This window comes from Microtus pennsylvanicus, chromosome 12, assembly GCF_037038515.1.
Source record: "Microtus pennsylvanicus isolate mMicPen1 chromosome 12, mMicPen1.hap1, whole genome shotgun sequence".
NCBI lineage: Eukaryota > Metazoa > Chordata > Mammalia > Rodentia > Cricetidae > Microtus > Microtus pennsylvanicus.
In genome coordinates, this window is record NC_134590.1 from 60,997,633 (window position 1) to 61,025,434 (window position 27,802).

The 27,802-nt window shown below is 52.3% G+C and overlaps 1 protein-coding gene across 2 annotated transcripts in view; it reads left to right on the forward strand.

Annotated features, from left to right (window-relative positions):
* The window catches only part of Sorcs2 (sortilin related VPS10 domain containing receptor 2), a 380,264-nt gene that overhangs the window by 337,638 nt on the left and 14,824 nt on the right, over positions 1-27,802 (forward strand). For both annotated transcript variants that reach the window (XM_075943775.1, XM_075943774.1), the window contains exons 9-19: positions 1,144-1,323; positions 6,481-6,627; positions 9,160-9,262; positions 10,467-10,543; positions 13,582-13,673; positions 14,439-14,546; positions 18,788-18,908; positions 19,967-20,100; positions 20,621-20,749; positions 22,562-22,733; positions 26,750-26,936. In XM_075943775.1, coding sequence (XP_075799890.1) covers positions 1,144-1,323; positions 6,481-6,627; positions 9,160-9,262; positions 10,467-10,543; positions 13,582-13,673; positions 14,439-14,546; positions 18,788-18,908; positions 19,967-20,100; positions 20,621-20,749; positions 22,562-22,733; positions 26,750-26,936 — 1,450 coding nt within the window. The remainder of the gene's footprint in view (positions 1-1,143; positions 1,324-6,480; positions 6,628-9,159; positions 9,263-10,466; positions 10,544-13,581; positions 13,674-14,438; positions 14,547-18,787; positions 18,909-19,966; positions 20,101-20,620; positions 20,750-22,561; positions 22,734-26,749; positions 26,937-27,802) is intronic.

The following is a 27,802-nucleotide window of genomic DNA, read 5'->3' on the forward strand; positions in this document are numbered from 1 at the left end:
CTCACACTCCTGATTCTCCTATCTCAGCCCCCTGGGTGCACTGGCGTTCTCAGCTCAGAAAAAGCCCTTCTGAACACATGGCATAGAGAACAGTCTGTGGTTGAGGGGAAGGGCTGAGTGCCAGCCCTCAGGAGCCCAGTGAGCCTGTCATCAAAGAGACACAAATAAAAATCACTTCCCCCAAGTGAGCACACCCAGAAGGGCATGAAGATGGGGGTATGTCTTCATGTGAGGGCACCCCACACCCTGTGTCTGTCTCTGCTCGTGTAGCCTGGCTGTCCTGTGTTAGAGGCTGGGGAGTTTCAGAGGTGGAGAGTAAAGGTATGGAGGGCATGGAGTGACGTCTGTTCAGCTGTGAGGAGTGTTTCGGTCCCCAGGCACAGCCTCCTCAGTTGCAGCTGCCCTGGTTGCAGCTTCTCTGGGCAATTCACACAGGCCTGGACAACAGGGAAACAAGGAACCGGGGTCGGCCCAGCTTTGTCTTTCACGCGATGGGGCTCTCTTTCTTCTGAATTGGACAGTTGTTAACAGATGTTGAGGTCTGCCTGACCCACAAGGGGGAAACTGAGGCCTGGAGCCATTGCCTGGGCTGCTATTCTTCTGGCACTTTTGTCCCATGCTGCTGAGGTCTGGGTGCAGAGGAGGGTAGCCAAGTGGAGCTTTTCTGTTGAATGCTGTGTGGGGCCATGCTCGGATTGCTAAGGCAGGTTCTCCATTTCCCAAGCTCAGAGCAGAGGCAGGGCTGGCACCAGATCCAAAAGGCAGATGTTTCACCAACACATGCTGGGCAAATGAAGGGCCGCTTGGCTCCCAGGAGCCTAACCCTATACCGGCCACTCATTCTGATCATGTGGGGTACTCGAGGGAGCCTTTCCTCATTGTGAGGAGATGGACAGTTTCCAGTTGGAATGGGGAAGAGGAGGCACCCCCAGGTACCCCCTAACCTGGTGTGAAGAGGTCCAGACATCACTCTCATCTTGGAGGTGTGACACTGAGGTTCACAGAAGTGACGTCACTTATCCAGGACCACAGAGCTAAGCATGACTAAGAAGGGTGCCAGCCTCAATCAGCAGGTCTCCAGGGCAGCGGGGAGGTGGCCCCTGCGCTCCAGGCTACCACCTCTAAAGGCATTTCGGTCCCCAGGACCTGCAGATCATCAGCACGGATGAGCAGCAGGTGTTCGTGGCCGTACAGGAGTGGAACCAGGTGGACACCTACAACCTGTACCAGTCAGACCTGCGCGGAGTGCGCTACTCACTGGTGCTGGAGAATGTGCGGAGCTCGAGGCAGGCCGAGGAGAACGTGATCATCGACATCCTCGAGGTAGGCACCAAGCAGGATAGGAACAGCTGCTCGTGCTCTCCCCCCCCTCCTCCGCGGCCTTCTTCTTAGCCCAGGGGTTACGGATCCCTCCAAAGCACCAGATGTTTCAGGCTTTGGTGCCAGTGAGGCTGAATCATAGGGGCTTTAATGACAGAGAGAAGCTGATTTTCTAATGAGGTTCATTGGAACAGTGTTTGCTAATGAGAAGAAGTTCCTAGCCGGTGACATCTTGCAGAAGAGGAGTCAGTCTTTTCTCATGCAAGGCTTCCACGCCAGGTGTGGTCCAAGTGGCCAGCTCTCCTGGAGCTGAGAGAGGCTGTCTCTCTACTGTTCCCCTTCTCCTGCCCCACGGCTCCTCTTTCCTCTCCATGTCCTGAGAAATGGAGTCTGTCACTTCTGGACCACCCCTCCTGCCAGTCCTCACCCCTCCACATCCATTGTCCAGATTGTCCAGCCTGACCCGCTGTGACATGACCTCGCCCCTACCTGCCTGAGATGTCTGTCCCTGCCTCACCTTAGCAGAGGTCCTGGCCTCACTCACGCCAAGGCCCTGATCCAAGCTTCTGGAATCCACGTCAATGCTCTCCACTGATGAGCATGGCCTGGTCCTCAGGTCCAACGCACAAAAAGTCCATTAAGCACCTGACATGGGCCCGTCCAGGACAGACTACTTACAATTCTCTCTTTTCTCTTGTGGATTCTATGGCTCAACAGACCACCACTCACCCCCGCCCCCCACCGCCACCTTCCTTCCGAGACAGACCAGATCTGAGCAAAGAACTCAGAACCTGCCTGGCCACACTGTCCACCAAGATCTTCTCTCACATCTGCCCCAGGCCAGTGGAGACAGCCACAGGCAGACAATGGGCTTTGTCCCTGTGGTTGGGAGGGGACCTCCCAGGTGGAGCGAACCTCCATGTATCTCCTGCTGTCAGCAGCAATGTGGGGCCATTATTCCCAGCAAAATGATGAATGTAATCGTTTGTTTGCAAGGAGAGCCCATTTGTCAGTGCTACCTCCCAGCTGGGCCACAGAGGGACAGGGCTATCCTGCGGGCCTCCCCTAGTGCTCAGGATGTCTCTGGCCACATCTGTGCACTGGAGCACTCAGAGGTGCGGCTGTGGCCCCAGGCCAAGCTGAGCAGTGATGGATGGGACATGGACAGGTCCGGTGGGGGAGGTGCTATCTACGCTCTCCATAGATATGACACGCTCATACTGCAAGTCACTGGCAAAGATTCCTCACAGGCTGCCCATCCTCCAGACCCCTGCCCCCACAAAGAAGATGTCTCCTGGCAGTGTCCTTAAGCCCCCACTATCAGTGCTCCACAGTGCAATGCCTTTTCACAAATCTAGGTGGGAGTCAGGGTGGGCCTCCTGGAGGAGGTGGTGTGCAGCCCTGAGATGGAGCAGAGCAGGAGTCAGCTAGGTGAGGAAGCAGTGAGCTGAGCCATGCCTGGGGACCGCCAGGGAGAGCCTGGGGACATGGAGCAGTTAAAAGACAGCATCCCCTGCCTCTGAAGTGACTTATCCTCTCTAACTTCAACCAATGGGGTAGCGAGAGGACCAGCTCTGGCCCTGTATTGCCTGGGCTCCTATTTAGGCTCTGGTATGTGTCTGCTGTGCTGTGCTGAGCTGTCCTGGGCAGGTGACTTAACCTCTCTGGGCTTGGTTTCTGGGCTCTGAGGCACTTTGTTGAAACTGACAACGCCCTCTTTTAGGGCTACTGCAAGGACTCAGGGATGCTTTTCTTAGGGAACAGCAGGGCTCCATCCAACAACACTCCATGTTCCCAGTGCCACCTACTCCAGGTTTGGGAATGGTGGATGGGAAGGGCTTGTCTTGGCAGCCGGTGTAGTAGGAGCTGCGGGCTGCATTCCTGACACCCAGCTCCTGACCGCCTGGCTAGCTTATGCCCCAAAATAACAACACACAAACTGTATTCATATAAACACTGCTTGGTCCATTTCTATTGATGTGTGTAGCACCACGAGGTGCCCTTACCAGGAAGATTCTAGCCTACGTCCATCTATCCTGGGTCGGAGCTTCATCGCATCTGCCCTGCAGAGCAGAAGCATGGCGTCTTAGCTCACTTCTTCTTCCTCCCAGCATTCTGTTCTGTTTACTCCACCCACTTAAGGGCTGGCCTATCAAATGGGCCAAGGCAGTTTCTTTATTAATTAACCAATGACCTTCCTCCATCGAGCCGGCATGTGAATCTCCTGCACGTGGCCAGTATAGTTACTATCATGGTCACTAGAAAGCCAGCAGCATGTCCAAGATGTCCTCTGTTGAGTCACGGGGTGTTTAATCTGCGTGTCCCCTGGCTGTGTGGCCTCTTTGGGTCCTATTGAGTTCTGACAGAATTTTTCTAAGCTGCTGTCTATGTTAGAGTTAGGAAGATGGCTCACGGTGTCACAGAGTGTCACAGGCCAAATCGCCCCGCTTTGTGGATCACGTGGTCAGACAGTGTGTCACAGGAGACTGTCCACATACTTCCAGAGATGTGTCTGCCTCCGCGGAGGAACAGACGGTCCAGTGCAGCGAATCCTGATAACGTTGGCAGGAGAGACACTGGAGTCCTGAGAATGTGCTAACAGCAGAAACACAGCAACACTGACTGCAGGGATAGGGGGACGCATGGCAGAAGGACGTGGGCCCAGGCTCTACAGACTTAGAAAATGGCTGGGCTGCCCATCCTGAACTGGGAAGGGAGTCAGAGAGCATAGCCCTGGAAACAAGCAATCATTCCCACCCGTGGCACCAGGGGGCGCTCCCTGATGGACGGCAAGGTCACCTGGCAGTGGGGCTCCTGTGTTTCCTTCTCGGTCTCCGTTTTTAACTGGCGTGTCCTTCCTAATCGCCCTAATTGATCTCACATTGTAGTTCAGAAGCCCATAGCTCACTCTGCATAGCTCACTCTCTGGTTTCACAGGTCAGTGTGTATAATTATACCTGTTCAATAAGATTTGCAGCCTTTGAGCTGATAAAATTTAGACAGGGATTTTTTAAATTATTTTTTAACTCATACTAATGTAATAAGAGGAAAACTTCAGACTTCTGAATGGGTGAGTGTGTTCACATGACAGACCCATGTGTGTCCATGGAGATCAAATGGGACACTTACTAAACAGAATGAAGCTCACCCAGCCATCCATCCCTTTCCTGATCCCCAAAGCCCATATCTGTGTGTTGCACACCTGGCAAAGGGGAGTCAAGGCTACAGGTGGGTTTGAGGCTGCCACTCCAGAGACAGCATTGCTGTACACTGTCTACAGAGCCTTGTCATAGTGTCCTTGGAAGTGGACTAAGGAGGCAGTTAGGGTCAGACAAGGAAAGCTGTGATGGTGGCCAGAAACTGCATTGCTGGCTTTGAAGATGAAGGAAAAACCCTGACGTCAGACTCTCAGTGAGGAACAGATTTCTCCCTACAGCCGCCAGACAGGAGCACACTCCTGACAATGGGTTAGAGACTCCAGTCAGAGCTCTGACCACCATAGCTGTAGATGAGAAGGGTGTTTGTTTGATGCAATAAATCTGTGATGCTGCAACACCTATAGGAAGTAGAGATACCATCCCTCTGTATACTAGTCTTCCCAGCCATTCATTTATCCATTGATCCACTCATCCATCTACTTACCTCCCCAACTATCTACCCATATACTCATCCATTCATCCTCATAGCAACCCATCCACTCATTCATTCGTGCATCTACTCATCTACTTACACATCCATCCATTCATCCATTATCTGCCCATCAATCCACCCACTCAGTCATCTACTCATGCTCCCAACCAACCAACCATCCATCCATCCACTCATCCCCTAACACATCCTCTCATTCACAATTTAACCCATCTGCCCACCCACTTACTCACCTCTCCCACTCATTCATCCTCGTCTACTCATCCATGATCCACCCACCCATCTACACATCAGTTCATCTACCCATTCATCTGTCTACCCATCCACCCATCCACTCATCCACCAGTCCATCCACCCATCCAACCATTCATCGATCCCTTTACCCAACCACCCATCTACCCACCTGTCCATCAATCAATCCACCCATCCATGCATTCATCCACTGATCCACTCAGCCATCTGTCTGCCCATTCACCCACACGTCTTTCCATCTATGTTTCATCCCACCCACCCATCCATCCACCTACCCAGTCATGGCTCTGTTCCTACATCTGTAACAACATCTCTCTGGTGGACTGTCCACCTGCAGACATGCACATCAAGAATGACCACATTGACTTTTCAGACTCCCAGTGCCTGTGTGGAGAGAGCACCTGTGACCTTGGTAACTGTTTCAGCCTAATTAAAATCCTTGGCTCTAGGGTTCTGAGTAAAATGCACAGTTGTCTGAACACCAGTCCCTCCTTGAGGAGCTTTGTGAGCAGGAGCACCATGATTTACAGGGGGTGGAGATACCTCGGCTGTGCGGCTTAAATGAAGAAGCATGCCTGCGCCTGCCTCACTACCCTAGAAGTGCTCAGTGAATGTGACTTTAAGTCTTTGCCAATAAGGGGCTTGAAGAATAGGATGTTCCTGCAAGGGCACTGCTGAGTTTAATGTGATGAAATGCCCAGCTCTTGTACTTTCTTATGAATCAACGCAGTGACCACTCTTGGATGTTGCAACCTCAGCTGGCATAAGGCCCCTTGAGAAAAGGAAATGAAAGCCAAGTGGAGTCCTGTCAGTGCATGCCAGGATAAACAGAGACCTTCCCATTGCTTTCTTTTGGGCTGTGGGGCCCCCAAGGAAAGCTGAGGAGTGTTTGCTGTGGCCCAGGACCTGCCCTGCAGGTTTAATAGACTCAGCAAGTGAAGGGATCCTGGGATCCAGAGTGGGATGATGAAGGGGGGGGGGGGGTTCTTTCATGAGATACATTGGTTGGTGAGGGGACCAGGGTCCTCCCTGGTATCTGGTGGCCAGAGGTCCTTAGCAAATAGTTCAGTGTCGTACAGATCCCCTGACCTGGAGTAGACAGTGCTCTTCCATGCCAACCTGGGACCAGTCTCCATGTGTCAGGCTGCACCCAGGGTGAAGCAAAGCCATATGCAGCATCCTCAGTAGGGGACAGTGCCTGGCTACTGTGGTTCTGGGTGATCTGTGTGGGGCCTTATGGTCCTTCTTGTGTCTCCTCAGGTCAGAGGTGTGAAGGGAGTCTTCTTGGCAAACCAGAAAGTGGACGGCAAGGTGACAACACTCATAACCTATAACAAGGGCCGTGACTGGGATTACCTGAGGCCACCCAGCACCGACATGAATGGGAAGCCCACCAACTGCCAGCCGGTAGGTACCCTGCCCTGTCACACACCTCCAAGAGAGTGGCGCAGATGCCACTGCTAGGGTACACTCGAGACACGCAAGCCACCAGGTTCTGCTAGGCATAGGGATGCACCCAGAGGGAAACATGGACATCATTCTTTTCCATGAAATTACAGTGTGAGAAACTGCCCCAAACCCCAGTCCCTCACTCATTCTCAGCTCCATAGGCCTATCCAGATGGCTCCAGGCCAGGGAGCCACTGACGTCGTTCAACGCCTGCTCCAGGCTAAGTGCCAGTGTGACCCCATGCATGGTGCTAGCAGAGATCCAAGAAACAGTAGGAGCAGAATCTTCCAAGCCTGCTTCTGAGCATCGCTGAATGTTGCTGAGGACTGGGGTGTGATGGAGGAAGTGTATAGAGTGTCAGGAGCTGCTAAAGGCAGCATTTTCCACAGTCACCAGGTGGCCACCGAGTGTGAGCTGCCCCAAGGAGCAGCTTTGCCTGCACAGGCATGGGCACTATGTCCTGAGTTCTGTTCCACCCCACTCTCAGATCTCCTCTCCAGACCCCACTGTAGATGGGGAAGGCTCACAGCCCCTGCCCACCCGCATGAGGAATGAATTGTCTGCCAATTATAAAGACCCTCTTGGGTTCAGAGCTGCTGTGACAGGCTGGTTTCGCATCATCTTTGGGAAAGTTAAGCCACATTAATCTGCCCAGGCAACTTTCCACTAAGAGAAGGTTCTTGTCTGCAATTACTCAGCTCAGTGAGGAGGCAGCCTCTGTGAGATTTTGCGTCCCGGAGCAGGAGGATGGTGGCAGGAGAGGAAAGTGGCCAAGCTGCCCAGGCAGGCAGAGATTGCACCGGGGACTAAAACAAAGTTTCTGGAAGCCAGTGGGCCACAGATACATCAATGACAGTCCAAAGCCCTGGTTCCCACCTGAATGCCTGTAGCCTCCATCCAGAGAGGGACAACACAGACTGACTGGTGACCAAGTCCAGGCCTCTAAGCCTGACAGTGTCATCCTCTCAGCCACTCAGGGCTCACAGTTCAGATAGCAGGGACAAGGTTCCTGGGAGTCATGCCACCCAGGACCAGCTGGGGTCTTTGTCATGGTCTTAGCACATGTGTTGATGCTGTCCTTGAGCCAGGGACAGGCTAATGGGACTTCTCTGCTGCCTTTCTGCTCTTACTTTTGGTCATGCGTTGGCTCCCAGGTCTCTGACTGGCTTGGTGGGGGATGTCTCCTTCCAGCTATGGGGAAATAGATACACTTAAATAACAGAAAGGTTAATCAGATCTCTTAGTGTGTGTGTGTGTGTGCGTGTGTGTGTGTGTGTGTGTGTGTGTGTAATAGCATGTGAGTGCACATTTATATAAACACATGTCAAAACTGTGGACTAAGTAAGGGATGTCTGGGATGTCTTCCTCTGTTTTTAGCCTTATGTTTTGAGACGGGAGGGGTGTTCCTCCACTAAACGTGGTCAACAATTGGTTAGACTGGCTGGCCATCAGACTCCTAGTCCCTTATACTAGGACTTCAGGTACACACGCAGCTGTGCCTGGCCTTCGTGGGCATGAAAGGGATCCACACACAAGTGCTTTACCCTCTGCACCGTCTCCCCATCCCTGGTTAGATCTCTCCTAGCAGGATGAATTTCAGCTGGGAAATGGATTTGAATCTGATGGTGTCTGGGATTCTGAATGGAAGCCCACAGAAATCTATGTATTCAGAAGCTCCAGTATGTCAGAAATATTTCTAGACAGAGCTGGGGCTGGGGCTGCCGCTTCCCTCTGCATACCCCATGATCCAAGGTTTGAGTTGCTGTACTATTATGTGGAGGATCTGCCAGCTCCCACATGTGAGAGGGCTAGAAATGGATAACTCACCTGCCAGGCACCTCCCCAGGATTAATGTTCAAGTTCCTTGGGGGTCCTGCTTGCCTCCTCGCCCCACTCTGGGCAGCTTGAGAAGACCTTCCACCTCTGACCCTTGCAGAGCCTGGGCAGGCATGCCAGGCCAGGACTATGGGAAGCCTAGGAATTGAGCCTCAAACCAAGGTGCCCGGTAATGGTTCTGGATGGAGGAATGAATGAATGGATGGATAAATGAATACATGAATGAGAGCTGGGGCTGCACAGGCCCCAAGTATCACACACATTCTCTGGCCCAGCGACCCATGTAGTGGCCATATAGGGAAGCTCATCCCGAGGGGAATCCGGGCCACAAGGCCCCTTCCTTGCGGAAGTTGCAGCCACCTGGAGGCCCTCTTTCAGACCATGAGTCTCTGTTCTCCAGCAGACCATGTCTAACTGGTCCCTTCTACACTGCTCAGTTCTTTAGGTCCCAGGTAACTCCTGCTGGCGTCATCCCCATCCTTTGCATCCATCACCTAGCAGCCGAGTGAGCATAGTTTCCCACACTCTGTCCATTCTTCCAAGGCACACCTACCCAGCGTTGGCTGACGAAGGCCACAGGGCAGATCTGGCTGCAGAACTGGTTTTCCTAGGATGCTCTCACCTGCTGACCATCCTTCCTTCTTTCCTCCCCAGCCGGACTGCCACCTGCACCTACACTTGCGCTGGGCAGATAACCCCTACGTTTCAGGCACGGTGCACACCAAGGACACGGCTCCTGGCCTCATCATGGGTGCAGGTGGGTAGCTAGAGCAGCCTTTACAGCCTGAGGGAAGCTCCTATCTCAGGGATGGGAACTGAAGGTCATGAGCCTGGGGCCTTGGTGTGTCCATCAAAGGCAGTGTATCTCCTCTCAAGAGACAGAAGTCCCCTGGAAACCCTAATGGTGGATGTGGGATGGATGGAGGGAGGGCTAGATAAATGAGTGGATTCATTCATGGGTGGATGAGCATATAGACAGGCCAGTGGATGGATGGATGGATGGATGGATGGATGATGGATGGATGGATGGATGATGAATAGACGGATGAATGGATGGATAGACGGATGGATGGATGGATGATGGATAGATGGATGGATGATGGATAGACAGATGGATGATGGATAGACTTGTAGGTAGATGGATGTATATTGAATGGATGAATGGATGGAGGGATGGGCAATCATGTGACTGATGGTTTATCCTGACACAGCCAGCTGGTCCATCAGAAAGCTCCTGTACTCCAGGCCATGGTGCAATTCTGGGGAATCCAGGCCTAGTTTGTGAAGCCATATGTGTCCCGTGCTGAGAACCTATAGGTTATGCTCCTCACTTGAAGCCTCATTGCTTCCATAGCAGCCCACATGAAGCAGAGTATCTCTGCTCTGGACTGGCAGTGTCTTGGATGGGATGCTGTCTACCTAGATGTCTCTAGGCTAGGGCTCAGCCCCGGGTGCCTGCTTTATCTCCCGCACATCGCGACTTTCCCCTCCACAGGAACTGAATGTGCAGCTGCTGTGTGCTTGCCTTTTTCCCATGCACATGACTTCCAGGACACTGTCCCCAGATACTCATGCAGTCCCCTCATCTCTCAGGGACCACAAGCCCGTGCTGCCCCACCTGGCTCATGTCCTTCAGCCTGACCCCTACCACCATTACACATTTTACCCTCAAGTAACACCTGTGGGCATTCTGAAGCACATGAGCCTGTTCACCTTGGAGCTAGGCTGGAGCCTCTTGTGCTGGACTCCACTGGGTTGAGCTCTTTCTACCCCGAGGGGACCAGCTCAAGCCCAGCAGCCACACTGGGCCACTGTCTGGAAAGGAAGCCAGCCAGGGCCTGCTGTAGGTGATTATGGTTGAAATGCAGGCCTTGGCACAGTTTCCCTTTCTGGGGTCCTTCAGATCTCCATCAGGGGATCTGCCCGGTCTTAGAGCAGTACAACCTTTTCTGTTGGCCCAGGTAACCTGGGCTCGCAGCTGGTGGAGTATAAAGAGGAAATGTACATCACATCTGACTGTGGGCACACCTGGCGGCAGGTAAGATGCCAGTGGTACCTGGTGTTCGTCAACTCTCCAGGGCTCTCTCTGTTCTATGTCCCTTCTTTCACGGGAACTCTCTAGAGTCCTGAGTGAGATGTTTTCCCCCGACTACCAGCCTCAGAAGCAGCCAAGGCCTCTGCTGAGGGCTAGGACCTATCCGGGACAGGGCTAGTCGGGGGTGGGGCCACCTGCCCAATGCTTTGTGGCTTCTGCTAGGTATTATACATCCTAGAAGCACTTCACAGCCAGATGTGTCCCCGGGGACATCCGGGGAAGGGGACTGAAGTCCATATTGACCCCTCCTGCTTGGCTTCAAGCTCCTTCGGGCCAAGAGGTTAGAGCAGTGGAGACATAAACAGAAGAAGAGGATGTGAAAAGGGGAGGTATAGGACCCTAGAGGATGTCCCGTGTGTTGCTGTGATGAGAGGTGTGGCCCAACATAGCAAAGGAAGGAAAGAGAATGAGGAAAGCCTGCCTGTGGGAGCCATCCCCCCAGTAGCAGGATCTGTGCGGCTCCAACCCCCAGCTCCACGTGGATGTCATAGCCACTGGTTAGAGGGATACTGGCTGCCATCAGCCCCTTAGCACAGGAACAGTGAGGACACCAACAAGAGGCCTGACAGGCCCCACAGAGCCCATGACACATAGAAGCTGTGGGTTTCTACCCCGAGGGGTGCCTCAGGAGGGCCCTGCCCTGTGAGACAGATACTGGCTGCCTTCTGGGGTGGGTGGGGTCCTGGCTGAGTTGGTCTGCCAACTTCCCAGAGAGGTGATCTGGCTGTAAGCACTTGAGAAGATGGCCTGAGCATCAGAGTCCAACTGCTTGCAGACAGAGAGTCCTATTCCAGGTCATCTCCCTAATGCCTGACCATGTAAGTCACCTTTCTGGGAGGCACCAAACACTCACCATGGCACACAAAGCTCATCTGCATCAAGGCCACTGTTAGTTTAATAAGCTGCACCAAGCAAGGCATCTGCAAAGGGCAGGGGAGATTTATTGCATTAAATATTTTTATTTCACCAAAGCCAGTGAACCACTGTAGGGTTATTAAAGGTCACCGTCTGTCCACCTTCACCAATGGCAGCATTGAAGGACTTCCTCACTCAACAGACATGTGAGGGGTCACTTCTGTGAAACCATTAGCTTAGGTTTCCCTTGGAGGCCTTGGGACCAGGGTTACTGGGTAGGGCTCACAGGTGAGATGCCTGATGGAGCAGCAGCTGTGTACATACGTGTACACACATGCACATGCATGTGTGTCAGGGAGGAACAGATGTGTACAGTGGTTGGAGGCAGTTATAGTCATGGAGAGGACTGAGGTATCAACAGCTCCAGACCAGTAGAGCACTCAGGGCTGCTCTGGTGTTTCCTCCCTGGCCAACGAGGCACTGGCAGATGGAGATGGGTCAGAGGGTCCTGGAGTGACATAAGCCTTAAGCCAGGAGCCACCAGCCAGGCCTGGTGGTGCTCACTGCAACCCCAGCATCTGCAAGGTGGAAGGAGGAGGTTCTTATGTAGGTTCAAGGCCCGCCTGGTTGACAGAGCAAGATCTTGTCTCAAAACTTAGATAATAAAAGGCATGAGCTCCCTGGAATGATCAAAGACCTCATTAACAGTGCTCTAAGTCCCTGCTAGGACTCTGAGGGGAACAAAGAAATGCTGAGCCAGGGATGGGTCTGTGCCCCCTCTCAGCTCTGCATCCCAGGGGCTGCTTAGGGTACAAGGAGCTGTAGTATGAGGCCACTCATTTTTTTTCCTGGATGCTCAGACCTGAAATAATTACACAAAATTGTATTAATTAAAACATTGCTTGGCCAATAGTTTAAGCATATTGCTAGATAGCTCTTATATTTTAAATTAACCTATTTTTAGTATTGTATTTTTACCATGAGGCTCGTGGCCTACCGGCAAGGTTCCAATGGTGGCTTGCATCTTTCTCCTCTGGCTGCTACATGGCATCTCACTGACTCTGCCTTCTTTCTCCCAGCATTCAGTTTAGTTTTCCCGCCTAGCTCAATTCTGCTAAGCCACTGGCTGAAACAACTTTATTCCTTAACCAATAAAAACAACGCATCTACAGAACTTCCCACACCAGAGAGCCACAGCTTAGACACTCTCTGAGGCTTCCTCAACAGCTTTCTGATATTGTCCCTGACCAACTTACTGCTGGGCCTAGTTTCCTGGAGTCAGGACCTCTCCCACTCCAGCCAGGGCCCCTGATCACGGGGTACATGCTCTGTAGCCCATATGTGCCAGTCTACTGAAGGACTCGCAAGGCCTAGTGTCCTGGAGTGACTGAGACCCGCACCTGGCTCTGCCACTCCCATCTGTGAGGTCTTGGCATAGCTTTACTGCTGTGGACCCAGCTTCCTATCTGTAAGATAGCACTTGCCCCTGGATATCAGCATGTGGCTGTGACCAACAGAGCTGTCCCTCCTAGGTGGCCCTTGTCAAGATGCCTTTACCTCCCCCCAAAACCCTCAGTGGCCATTCATTCCTTTATCCTCAGAGCATTCATTCACTAATTCATCCATATGGTGGCCTTTCATTTACGTATTCGTTGACGTGCCAGAGTCCCGGGTACCCAGCTCAGACCTCCACTGAGATGGCCCCAGAGGGCTCAAAGTCATCTGTCTCCCAGTAGCTTCCTGGCTGTAATGGAAGATGATCCAGACTGTGGGGAGCCAAAGAGTGGCCACATCCACCTGGTATCAGAGGTATCAAGGAGCCAGGCTCTGTCACTGCACCCCGCATTGGCCTGGGGTTCACCCTGAACTCACCTCTGAGTACACTGTGTTTCCTATTGCTGGGTCATTTGCTGAGCCGAGGCCCTGAGGGCAGGATTCTGAGAGAGCACACCACAGTTTTCCCTGTCCCCAAGGGTAGATAAATTGCCACTGTCCCCAAGCCCCACTCCTTCCTCGTGCACTAAGCCATGGGTGGAAATGGGAGTTTAGAGAGCTGGCATCCCCTCCTGACCAGGCTCTGCTGCCCTTGCTGGGGTCTCACCTGGGAGTCTGTATCACCCCCACAGGTCTTCGAGGAAGAACACCATGTCCTCTACCTGGACCACGGCGGTGTCATTGCTGCCATCAAGGACACATCCATCCCCCTGAAGATCCTCAAGTGAGATCATGGGCAGAGGGCACTTAGCATTCTAGAACAGTTCCCTGGGAGCCTAACACTGGAATGACCCCCACCTTCCAACCTCCTTGAGGTGCCCCAGAGAAGGACCCATATTACTCCCAGGCCGAGCAGAGACTACAAAGACTAGTCAGGGTAACATGAAGAGGGCTGAGGGCTGAGGGCTGAGGAGTCCAGGAAGGCACCCTAAGTATCAACAAGAATCTGTTAGTAGAGGATTGGTGCCAGGGTGTACAAACAAGGGAGCCAGTGGGTACCCAGAAAGGAGTGAGCTAAATTGAGGGCAGGGTAACATTGGTATTTAGGAGGCAGAATTGGGCAACTGCCAGGCAGTCAGTGTCACTGCGGTCTGAAAAAGAGCTGTATATCTTGGGAGGTAACATCCCTGTAATATTGATCATGTCACTGACCCAGGAACCTGAGTTGGGTTCCTATTGCATGCATTACTGGGTGTTTCCAAGGTTCAGATGTGCCCGCTATTCATAGGAACAGTGCCTGTGTGGTATCCCGACAATATGTCTAGGGCAGCAGGCCATCCCATTGCTAATTAGTCAGGGATGCCACCTGGTGCTGGCAGGCATCTGCTGCCGTTTCACCTGAGAGAGGGAGACTACGGTTCAGCTACGGTCTGGGTGTGGCCATGGTCCCAGAGCTGGCCTCTGCTGGATACGAGTCAGGCCTGAGGGGAGAGAGTCAAAGGAAGGAGTAATCTCATGCCGCTCTGTGAACACTGGTGGCCTTCCACAGGTTCAGCGTGGATGAGGGCCACACCTGGAGCACACACAACTTCACCAGCACCTCCGTGTTCGTGGATGGACTTCTGAGTGAGCCAGGGGACGAGACGCTGGTCATGACGTGAGTGAAACAGGAAGGTGGGAGGAAGACTCAGGTCAGAGCCACCCCAGGCGGGCTGGGTCTGGTTATTCTGAGGTGGCCTCAGACTAGGCCCCTGCTTCATCTCCCTGTTCCAGGCCGGTGACTCCTCTTCTCATCCTGGCTGGCAGGTAGGGCTCTCCATCCCTGCCCAGCAACACGGATGGGCCAGGAGGGGAACAAAGCTTCATAGGCCTGTCCCTGGCCAGTGCATTCTGTCACCTTTCCAGCTGGCAGTAGTGAAAACAGTGCTTTTCCTGGCCATGTGGCACAATAGGGTTATGCAATGGGAGCCTTATTTGATGCTGGCCCCAAGTGGTCAGGCCATCCCCATTCCATAGACTGGTCAATCAGACAGGGTGACCTCACACTCAGCCTAGAGTTGGCTCTGGCATCCTTGCAGGTGTGGTCTTGCTGTCTGTGGTGTGGGCATGAAAGGCCAGCTGGGCTCTTATTGGTTCGCACCCCACTTTTGTCTTCCATGAGCTCACAGGATACTCCCACAGATGTCCATGCAGAGGAGCCCTGAGAGAGCCTGACTATCTCCCATTCCTTCATACTCACCCATGTTGGATGATCATGAGTCTCCCCGTGTCCAGTGGGGTCACGGCTGTGACTCTGAGCTCAGATGGACACTTCAGGATCAGCTCTGTATGCCAAGCTGTCCCTACAGAGCAGGAAGCACTGAGCACAGCAGAGCTGAGGCTAGGCCATTAGGGTGGGGGAGAAGGGGTCTGCCCCTTCAGAAATCTTGCAGCCCATCTAATGTATAAAGTGCATTTATTGAACACCTATTGTATGCTGACCCTGAGGTCCCAGGAAAGCTAGTTAGAAAACATACCATGGACTTAGGGGCCTCTGAGGACCGACAAAGAAACCTTAACTTCTTATTTAAAAACTGTCATTGTGTTCCCGGCTCCCCACCAAGATGGATAGGGACTGCACAGGACATCAGACTGGGTGACATGTGACTTTTAGGGCACTGGGAAATGAGCTCTAACTAGGCCAGGGGTGGGGACAGCCTCCTGGGGATGAACAGAAGGTGGATGATGGATGGAAAGGGACAGAGGGACATGAAGCAAGCCTTGCACCCTTTCAGGCATAAGAGATAAAGAGTCCTGAAGCTACACATTCCTCCTACCTGCCAGGACAGTGGCCTTGTCCTCACCTCCTCAAGAGCTCCGTGCCTGTCTTGGCTCTACCCAGTGTGTGGCCTTGCCTACCTGACCCTCCTGAGATTCTGGGGAGGAGGTGTCCTTCAGTCTACGTCACTAATGTGCCTGGCTGGACAGCACCTGATGTGTGGTCGGAGCTCAGTAAACAAGCTCTCGGTGAAGCCACAACAGCAGACATATGGGTGATAAGGATACAGTGACAACCTCCACATGCCAGGAGCTAAGGAGGGCTGTCAGAGATGGCCAGGCTAAGTGACCACTACCAGGGTCCAGAGACTGTCACCAAGGAGCTAAGGAGGGCTGTCAGAGATGGCCAGGCTTAGTGACCCCTACCAGGGACCAGAGACTGTCACCAAGGAGCTAAGGAGGGCTGTCAGAGATAGCCAGGCTTAGTGACCCCTACCAGGGACCAGAGACTGTCACCAAGGAGCTAAGGAGGGCTGTCAGAGATGGCCAGGCTAAGTCACCCCTACCAGGGACCAGGGACTGTTGGCCCAGGAGCATCTGCTGCCCTCACTGGCCAGTGACTGTCAAGAAGAAAGCTTGGGAGGGGGTGGGGATTTGGCCTGCATGCTTCTCCTGACTCAGGGTCCCAGGGAGTATCCATAGAGTTCTATGAAGGGACCATGGAATCCCCTGAAGCATCCATGACCTCTATGGGACCCACAGAGCATCCCAGTGCCTCGTGGAGTGTCCATAGCCCTAGGGAATCCCTACAGAATGTCCATGACTCCTCAGGAGCAGATGGAGTCTCTCCCCCGCAGTCAGACTGCCATGAGGAAGCCCACTGTGGTGCTGGCCTCACAGCCTCCTTCCTGGGTGACCAGGGGAAAGCCAGGGCAAAGGTGGTGTGTGCATCCTCGAAGAGCTGAACACCAGGCATGGAAGGCTGAGCTAGTCCAGGTCTCCCTCTACCTGGCTGCCTGGGGGGTAGGCAGGTTGTTCCTGGTCAGATCCTCCATGATGCTATAACCTGCCAAAGCCCTGCAGGGGTTCGTGCCTCATTCTGTGGGCCATCCGCTTGAAGGCTGTGGCTTGAGGCAGGAAGGGAGGTCACAGACTTGACACTTGGTGCTTATCAAGAGAAGCGTTTGGGGAAGTCTAGCTCTCTGACCTGACTGCAGCCTGGCTGCGGCAGACTCAGCCTGGTCCTTGGTCTTTTTGCAAGTATGATGAACAGTTTGCAGGGCTGAACCCACAAAATGGGAAAAGGGGCTGCCAGCAAAGGCGGCAGCCCTGACAGGGCTCTCAGAGCTCCAGAAAGCCAGCATAGCTCCCGGGTCTTAGCTTCTGCTGCCAGGCCCCACCAAAGGGACACCTTCCACCCTGGGCACCTCCCTGCTCCGCCTCTCCCCTCACTTCATCTTGTAGTCTGCATTTTGTCGCTGCTTTGGGACATTAGTTCTTTGTGTAGCCAAGGTCCTCAGATCTGGGCCTGCACCCAAATGCAGCTTTCATCCCTGCAAATGGCATTTCATCCGGGGAAAGCAGCAAAGTTCACAGGCAGGCGATTCATGTTTTAAGTGTCTAAAAAACTCCCTAAGGTTCCTACGGAGCCTTTCACAAAGCTACGTCTTCAAACAGCTTCCAGTTTCAGTGGACACGGAGATCATTCACACGCCTCAGAGGAGACACGGGCTGGCAGAAAGAAAAGCTTTTCTGTCTGAGCCTAGACCAGGACCCAGCCCATATGGTACCTTTATCCTCATCCACCCAAAGGTCACATCTAAGCTGACCACAATCACTTTATCTGGACATTGTTCATGGCGCTACCCACAGTTGCCTCCCCCTGCACGGTATATGGCAGAGGGGCCCCCAGCCCTGGGCAGTACTGTGAGGGCTCTCAGCCTGGAAGGGCTGTGGGCCATACTTATGGAGGAGCCAGCAGTTCACCTCATAGTATGGCCCACATTTCCTGCTCTCTGTCAAGCAGCCAGTAGCCCTTTGACTTCTCCTGCTAGGACCGCTCAACTAGATGAGAGACATTCACAGTGGGAGTTGAGGATCGGGCTTTCTTCGCAGACAGAAACTGAAAAGGACAGAGTGGATTAGCTGGACCAGCCTGCTTCTCTGTCTGAGCTCAGAATGCAGAGTATGGGACGTTCCCATATGGAGGGCTTGCATGGCTGTCACACTCAGGCTAATTGGTTATGCATCTTAGTTCAAGCCTCACAAATGTGAGTTGCCAGGCCCAGGTACTGAATTGCCATCCTGGGTGAGTCCCTTCCTTAGCCTGTTTCCTCTCAGAGATCTGGGGTGATCGGCATGCATCCCTCACAGGATGTGGTAAGCCCTAAAGGGGAGGACAGAAATGTGGTCCCCCCTCTCCTGCTGTCTGTCAAGGCGACAATGGGGCCACGACGAGAGGAATACCAGGTGCCCCCAGACAAGGTCACCCATGGTCTGCAGAGAAGGTGGACGGGAGGAGTAGAAGCCAGTGTGGGGCGCTGGTCTCAGCTCACCAAGCTGAGCATCCTTAGGCTCCATGCATCACTGGGTTTTCTGTGTCTGTCCCTCCCTCTGCTCAGTGGGATGCACTGCACTGTCACACTGACCCTTTCATCCCACGGTCCAAGTCATACACTGACTTGTCATCTCTCTGGAGTGCCAATTCTGCCTGGGGTGAACAGCTTGGAGCCCAGTTCCACATGGCAGACCCAGAGAGGCCAGCAGAAAGGCAGGGAGAGCCCAGCTAACACTAGACATGCCTCCGGCCCACACAGACCAAGCGCAAAGCCTGGTGTGGGAGGCTTATGGAAGGAATGGCCTGGGGCAGCCAGAAGGCAAGGAGTCTGCCCACCTAAGAGCCTGCTCCTGTCAGGAAGTGGGTTGCATGAGTTGGGCAGATGACCTGTGCTGGTGCAATCAGCAAGCCACAGAGAGTGACCCCCTGAGGATGATAACATCAGGCCAGGTGCCAGGGAGGGCACACTTCATCACGGAATCTTCTGGGGTGGGAAAGGTTTCACTGGTGCTAGTACAGGGAACCTGAGTCTGCACACCAGGGACTGATCGCTCTAAAGTGGTCTTCCTTCTTCCTCCCCTCAGGGTCTTTGGTCACATCAGCTTCCGCTCTGACTGGGAGCTGGTCAAGGTGGACTTTCGGCCCTCCTTCCCCCGACAGTGTGGCGAGGATGACTATAGCTCCTGGGACCTCACTGACCTCCAGGTGGGTCAGGTAACCTGCAGTCCTAAGGCCCTTCCCTCCTCCAGGAAATCTCACAGATGCCAACCTCTGGGCATCTTCCCTCCCAAGGATTTTCTGGCCCATCCTTATGCCTATAACTACTTGATCTATGGCTCTTTATGACCCAAGGTTCTGCAGGGCCTTAGCCCCACCCTCTCAGCATGGAGGTCTCATGACAGGATGTGGGACTTTACTGCTTGTGGGGAAATTGGCAAAGACGATCTGACGTCAGGGTCTGGGACCATCCGATGTCACAATCCATCATCAGTGTCTAACCTTCACATTCAGGTTGAACGAAACATGAGACCCCCACATCAGCTCTGGTGGACAAGAGAAGCTGATACTTCATTGGGTACCTGGGGAATGTGAGCAGGCCGCTTGCGTGCCACTAAAACAAGGGGGTTTGTAGCCAAGGAAGATCAGAAGCTGGAAGTTTCCTAAAGGGAGATACCTGGGGTCAGGCTCTGACTGAGCCTCCACCTGGGACAGTGGCTGAAGTCAGCCAGCAGCCAGATATCTCTGGAAGTGGAGATCCAACATTGAGTGTTCACACATGGAGAATGGCCTGACCAGTGGCTTAATGGCGCTGTGCAGAAACTGGTTTACAAGAGAGTGCTCAGATGGGCCTAGCAAAGGTTCCAGGACCTGATTCACTATGGCACTCAGAGTTCCTTCCAGTCCTGCCCCATCACTACAAGGGGCCTTGGTATTGGGATCAGGGCAGTACTACTCCAAGCATAGCCTGGGAATCTATTGTGTGTCTGCATGAGCCCTCTGGTCATGGCTCATCCCCTGATGGTCACACACCTGGCCCCTGTAGGCCCAGATGTTCTGTGACCAAGGGCCCGTCGTATGGCTTAAGATGAGGGAAGCTGGGCCAGTTGGCTGACATGTCAAGTTCTTTTATGCCTCAGTTTCCCTGTTTGTCAAAGGGGGCAAATGCCCCATCCCAGCTGCCACCAGGGCAGGAACAACAGGACAAGCCAGTGGTAGCTGTCACCTTCCTCTGCTGGTTCCTCACCTTGGTGTTCTTGCTACAGGGTGATCACTGCATCATGGGCCAGCAGAGAAGTTACCGGAAAAGAAAGCCCACGTCCTGGTGTGTCAAGGGGAGGAGCTTCACATCGGCACTCACATCACGTGTGTGCAAGTGCCGGGACTCTGACTTCCTCTGGTGGGCACTGCGCCTCCCTTCCTCCCTCCCTGCTGTTCCAGCCCCTTTATATCATGTTGATCTTGTTCCCAGAACTGGGGTGTAGGCCACATTGTCCTTCTAGCATCATGGGATCAAGCTCCGCTCACCTGGTTCCTCTCCTCCCGCTAGGATTATATTCCACTCAGACACATTCACAAAGCCTGTCCCGCCCTCCTTACCCTGCACTCTATATTCAGGCCTCTGTGCCCTTTCCAGGGCCATTGGCCCTGGCTGTAGAGCCACTCCTTGCCACCCTTTATCCCCCTACATCCTGTGAGCATCACTCACTTCCCCAGAAAGACCTCCAGGCTCCACTTCATTTTCATCCTCCTTGTTCCGGAATGAAGGTAGTATGTCTCATCTGTTCTCCTCCAACTGATACAAACCTGTGGATTCGCCCATGTTCCCACAGATATGCATGTCTAGACCTGTGGTGTAAGTTTCTCCACCCTAGCTGTCTCCTCTAATCTCACCTTTTAACTCAGCTTTCCCTTCCCAGTGACTACGGGTTTGAGCGCTCATCTTCCTCTGAGTCCACTGCCAACAAGTGCTCCGCTAACTTCTGGTTCAACCCCTTGTCCCCTCCTGAAGATTGTGTCCTGGGCCAGACCTACACCAGTAGTCTTGGGTAGGTACACCAACCCAGCCAACCAGCTAGTCACCCTGCCGTCCACCAGCCGTCTACCTATCTACCCATCCGTCTAGCCTAGCCTTTATCTGTCAGCCAGCTCCAGAAGTGGAGCACAGGCAAGTCCTATACTGTGCTTCCTGGCAGCTTAGAAGGAGAGACCATGGTCCTGGTGCTGTGCTCAAGTATGCAGGCAGGGCTCGGCAAGTCACCAGACTCACCAGACTGGCCCAGTGACCCACAAATCCCATTGAGCTCTCGGGGCCAGTGTCAGGAGAGAACTACTTTGAGTTGGGACAACACAGAGAACAGAGGGGCAGAAGTGGTCCCAAGTATTCCAACTGCTGTGGGACTGAGACCCCAGAACAGCTTCACCCTTCTCTGGTCCTCCTGAGTCTGTCACACTGTACTGTGTTGGTACCAGAGACATTCTAAAGCCTGGGGGACTCTGCTTACACCAGACTTCCAGGAGGAAGCCTTGGTAGATCACTCTCCCATCCCCTACCCCCAGGTTTCCCTCTGCTGTGCTGTGAGGCCATGACACACAGTAGGTGTTCCTACAGTCTACTATGGTGGTCATGGACTCTGTGGGATGAGGAAGTGGCAGGCAGGCCCTTCTCCCACTCTGGGGCAAGCTGAATAAACTACTTATAAAATATCAACTTCTTGAAGAAATACCAAGTCCATAGCATCTGTGGACCTTTAACTTTGGTGGGACCCACACGCTCCATGTGATGGGCCTGTTTCCTCATTCTTTGTGATGGATTCCTTATTGCTTATCCTGGAGAGCTAGAAGAAACAGGCAGGACCAGGAACTAAATGTGTTAGTCTTGGCTGTATACAGCCTGACATCTATCATCCATCCACTTACCTATCCAACCCCATCTACCCACCCATCATCTGTCTGTCCATACATCCATCTGTCCATCCATCCATCCACTCATCCTTCCACCCATCTACCCACCCACCCATTTCCATCTATCTCCTATTTATATATTTCTACCATATGTCCATCATTTCATCCCACCCATCTACCCAGCCTTAAATCATCTATCCATCCACTCATCCATCCATCCACTCATCCTTATACCCATCTACTTCACCTACCTCCTATTCATCTATCCATCTATTTATTCCATTAATCTACTAATCTATCCATCATCCACCTATCTACCATCCCACATATCCACCCAACCTCCCACCAATCTATCTACCCATTCTTCTGTCCCCACAAGTACCCATCTTTCTAAATTCATGTATTTTTGATACAGTTCCTGCCTGACACTTCAGATAAGAATTCCTGCTTGCCAAGCCTTGGTGGGGCTGTCAACAAGGCCATTGTGCCATGGTTGGATGAGTGGGTGGATAGATGGGTAGTGGGTAGGTGGACCCATCCCAAGAAGAGCAGCATGTTTGCTTATGGTCTCCCAGGAAGCCAAGGCTGAGCCCATCTCAGCCAGTCAGCCCTCCATAGTTCTCAGCATGACCTTGGTTCTAGACTGACCTCTTCTATCATCCTTAGCAAATAAAACAAACAAAAAGCAAAAATAAAAAGCAGTTATTAATCTGGGCAATATAATCAGGCCATGGATGCTTCAGCTTTCCAAAGCAGATGGACATAGCCAGCCCCTCCATCCTGATGCTCAGTGCTCCCAGCTTTAAGGTAGACAGAAGCAGCCATGAGGAAGCATGGGGAGCAGGCAGCAAATGCGGCTGTAGAGGTTGGAGCCTTGAGTTGCTTCAGGAGTGGAGACCATCCCTACCCATCAAACCACTGTCCGTCCTGGACCTGACCCTCCCTCACCCACCCAGGTACCGGAAGGTGGTGTCCAATGTGTGCGAAGGTGGTGTGGACCTGCAGCAGAGCCCGGTGCAGCTGCAGTGCCCCCTGACAGCACCCCGGGGCCTGCAGGTGAGCATCCGCGGAGACGCAGTGTCTGTGCGGCCTAGAGAAGATGTGCTGTTTGTGGTGCGGCAGGAACAGGTGAGCATCCACCCTGGGCTGTTGCCGGAAGGGCAGTTCCAGCCAGGCACACAAGGTTGAGGCTCTGGACAGTTTGGAGCATGGCCACAGAAGCCAGCCTGCCCCTGAGGGTGGGAGCCACAGGACCAAAACTGACCTCTTGGTTCAGACCAGCATTTGAAATGAAACAGATACAAGAGTAAGTGTGTATCAGATGTTCATCGGGAAATGGGCTCCACATCACACATGTACGTACATGTGAGTGCATGGATGTATGTATGCGTATGTGTGTGTGATCTTGTGTTTATCAAACACTGACACAAAATCAATACCTCCCCATAGGTGACACTAAACTTCTTTTATTGATTTCTTTCTTCTAATGCTGAGGATGGAGCCCAGGGCCTTGTGCAAACTAGAGAAGCCCTCTTCTACTAAGCCACACCCCCAACCCAGTGCCAAAGCAAGTTTAAATCTCTAATTATATTGATTTAGTTGATCTGGAATCCCAACAGAAGCATAAAGGTTTTTTTTAATGACTTATAATCACACATCCAGAGATAACGCCTTCTGTGTGTATATGGGAATAGATATAAATACAAGTTTATATATATGCACACACAAATATATATGTATTTTTTCTCCACCCAGTCTCCCACTCATTCTATTTTTACTTCAGAACAAGTGTTACATTCTCTTCTGATTTTAAAAATAATATATGCTCATTGTAGTATATTTAGGAAATACATTTATAATTTTTTTAAAAAAAACCACCACACCACCACAGACATAAATATCACCCAAAATTCTGTTCCCGCAGGGAACCGTTGACTTTTCTGTTTCCTTCTGGTTCACAAGACACATCCCCAAACTCTGCTTATAGAAACAGCTAATGGTCCCTGCAAGGAATTTAAAAATGACATTCAGAAAACCTAGAGGCAGAGGGAGGGCCCCCTTTCTCCCTGGGGTTCTGGGCCGTCTTCACTCACAGAGGCAGAGCCCTTTTTCTCCTCCAGGATTCTGAGCTGTCTCTACTCACAGATCAGAAGGAGTCCAGTTCTTCAGCTAACAGATGTGAAGGCTGATGTGGGGAATTCATGATCATGCCTGCTATACTCAAACATGCTTTAAAAGGTGTCTGGTTTAGAAGCGGAGACATGGTCTCCTGAAAACAGGGAACCTGAGGTTATGGAGGACTCAGACTGGCCATACCGAGTACCTGTATATTAGGCACTCTGATAGCCACTTCCTGTTGGAAGTACAATCTTAAACTGTGCACTCTATAAACTTATATCATTACAGATGAGAAAACCGGGATGTAAACGGTAACGCCATTCTCACATAGTTATATGGTAAAAAAGAGGTAGAGATGGCGCTGTGCCCTCTAGAGGCCTCTGGACTCCAAGCAGACATTGGCCAAGTTTGTGGTCCCCAGGCCTAAGCTATACATCTCCTCTCTCTCTCTCTCTCTCTCTCTCTCTCTCTCTCTCTCTCTCTCTCTCTCTCTCTCTATCTATCTATCTATCTATCGATTTATATATATCTCTCTCTCTCTTCTTCTTCTTGTCCTCCTCCTCCTCCTCCTCCTCCTCCTCTTCTTCTTCTTCTTCTTCTTCTTCTCTCCCTTTTTCCCTCTCCCTTCCCTCATCTCCCCCATCTCTCTGTCTCTCTCTGTCTCTGTGTCTCTGTCTCTCTCTCTCTTTCTCCCCTTCTCTCTCTCAGGTGTCACCTCCTGCCCAGGTCCTCTCACAACTGAGACAGCCCTAAGGTTCATTTGGCCTTCAGGCAGCCCTGAGTCAGGACTGGGTATTTCTTTAGTAGCGATGTGTTGGGATGACAGGACAGAGGCCCTTGTCAGCCTGGGGCTCCCTGAACCCCCAGACTGACCCAGCTCTCTAATTTAAAGCCCTCAAATTCCTGGTCAGACATCCCAGAAACATGGCCATCTGCTGCCCCCTAAAGCCTGAAAGTGGAAACTACAGCACATCTGCAGATGACCAGAGGACAGAGTATCTTCAGAACCCTTGCTGGGCTGCTTGTTAGAGTGGGCAGAGTTACGGGGAGCAACACAAAGATGCCTTGAAATAGGGGATCCTAGAACAACGCAGGCCTCGGAGGGAAGAGAGTAGGGGCATGGGACTGAGGGTAGGCACATGCACACTTACACTGTGACACAAACTCCCTTACACACTCGTAGACACTTATAGGCACAGTGTGCACTCCTCTACCACACACACCTACTCTTACACGCCACTGGACTTGGAAGCAGGGCTGGGTACAGGGAGCATGCGTTTTCTAAGTATCTAAGAATTCACGGCGTAGGGGGATGGAGGCCAGGAACAGACCCATAGACACCTGCCTGCTCACGACAGGTGCAGAACAGCCTGGGAGAGGTGGTGTCTTTCCACCCAGCAGCAGCCCCTCCCCTCAGCCCTCAGACGTGAGCCCGAAATAGATCACACACCTGCAGAAGAAGTGGGAAAGTGTAGACTCTTAGGACCCACAGCGAAGCCAGCTCAAACGCAGGCTGGAAATCCTCGTCATGGCTGGGTCTCCAGGCTACACAAGAAAACCCTGGTGTGCCAGCGCCATCTAGATTTGGAGCCAGTAAAACTGTCAAGAAGATAAAGGCAGTTACAGACCAGAGGGCGTTTGTTGGCGCAGCCCAGTGGGCAGTAGAGCAGGACTGTGCAAAGGATTCCCGTCAACAGATGAGCCAGCCAATTTGAAAATGAGCAAGGAACATGAGGAGACGGTGCATGTAGCAGGCTGCACGGGTGGGACGATGTGCGTGTGCTGTGAAGGATGGGGACCTTAAAACCACAGGCAGGCACACCCACTTCCTGAATGCTACCCAGAACTTGCCCCCTCATAGGAATGAATTGGGTAAGGACATTCTCCTTGATCCTCACCCAACCCTGCCAGGAGAGCAATGGGGAGAGAGAGTCCATCTCCAGAGCCTGGACCCCTGAAAGCCTCAGTCTTGCAACCTACAAAATGGGCACATGAAGCACCATTTATTCTAGGTTCTTGGAATGCCCCCCAACAAAGCTTCAGCCAGCTTCTGGGCATTCTGGGAGGCCCTTGACTCGTGTCTTCACTTTCCAGAGTCTGTGTCTGTGTCCAAACAACCCTCTCCCGGTGTTCAAGTCATCACTGTTATCCTTCAAACATCCTGACCATGAGTTTCTTGCACTCTATGCCCCATTGTGAACTCCTTTTAATGACTTGCATCTTCAGATTTATGTTAAATGTCCATTTCAGAGGGTTCCAACCCAGTATAGTGTATTCAGGCGAAAGTTACATGAGCATCATTTATATATAAATGTCCTTAGCTTTTGAGGTCTGGAGGGTGTAAGCTAGGAAAATTGCTGATGGCTAGAGAAGGGTGACCAGGGGAGCGGGAGAGTGTGAGGAAGGAGGGAGAAAGGCAGGCAGACTGGAGAGGGGAACTTGACTATAAACACAAAAACTCCATCTATCGTGGGCTTGAGAGTCAGGGTCAGCTTGCATGCGGAGTTCAATACTACTTGGGGACAAAGTCACGGGATCCCCTTCCTGCCTGCTCACACAGTTAAGTGTCATTCCTGGCACAGTGTGGGATGAGATGAGATACAGGAGCCACCTTATCATAGGAAGACAGTTGTGTCTTCTTTGCTGTGGTTCCCTGAAGAGACCTCACGGTAGTGACCAAAGCCTTCTCCATTTTCCCAATCTCCTTCCCAGCCCCATGGCTTGGCTCAGGCTCAGATGTCCCCCTGGGCCCCACACAGCCTCAAACTGCCTTCATCACCCATGGGTGTTCTGTTCTAAAGGAGATCCCAGCCTTGGTTCCAGGAGCTGTCTCCTAGCTCCGCCTGCTGTAGGCTGGAGCTCTGAAAGCAGTGCCAACCTGCTGTCTGTGGCCCCATAGAGCCTGCATCCAAAGGAAGCAAAGGAAGAGAGGACAGGAGGAGCAAGGGACAGGAGTAATGGGCACCTAGCCCCAGACCCTCACCTTGAGAGTCACTCCTAAGTGACCCTGTGGTATTTCCCTACAGGGTGATGTCCTGACCACTAAGTATCAAGTGGATCTTGGGGATGGCTTCAAGGCCATGTACGTGAACCTCACTCTGACAGGCGAGCCCATCCGGCACCACTATGAGAATCCTGGCATCTACCGTGTGTCTGTCAGGGCTGAGAACATGGCGGGCCATGACGAGGCTGTGCTCTTTGTCCAGGTCAACTGTAAGTCCACCGCTCCTTTGAGGCTGTGTACCTTCTGTGGAATGGAGATCTGGGGCTTTGGGAAAGCACAGGGAGTCTTGAGGGGTTGCTGCAGGTCCTCAGGCTGTGAACAGAATAGCAGGCAGGCTGAGCTCAGACATGGTTCCAAATTTTATTCACAAAAGTAATGGTGAGGATGGTAAGAGTGGTGCCCAAGGTACCACAAGTGTTAGGAATGATGGTGGTGGTGATAGTGGTGTTGATAGTACTGGCGATGATAGCAATGATGGAGGTGATGCTGTAGGTGGTGATGATGATGACCATGATGATGATGGTGATATTGATGATAATGGTGATGATAGTAATGACAGTGGTGGTGATGATAATGGTGCTGGTTTCATTAGTTAGTTTTGCATGGCTGAGGCTGTAATACCTGATTGAAACAGCTTAGGAAAATTGAATTTGGCTCACAGTTTTATAGGGCTTCTTTCTATCTATCATAACAAGGAAAGCGTGGTATCATCTACAGCAAGAACAGCGTGTAGGACCCAGTAGCTCCTCACATCACAGTGGTTCAAAATGCAGAGAATGAGGCTGGAGTGAGCAGTTGGGCTGTAACCTCCAAAGGTCTGCCTCCCGTGGTGTCTAGATCAGCCTCCTAAAGGCTCCCCAGCCTCTCTAAAAAGTGCCTCTAGGTGAAAAAATGCAAACTAAAATGAACCTAGGGGGGGACATTTTAGATTTAAACCACAGTAGCTTACCTCTGGTCCCCAGAAGCACACTGCAAACATCTCTAATGCTAAATGCATTCAGTACAACTTCATGAGTCACCATGGTCTCAGCAGTTCCAACCGTGCTCAAAAGCCTAAGCTCAGAGACTCCATTCA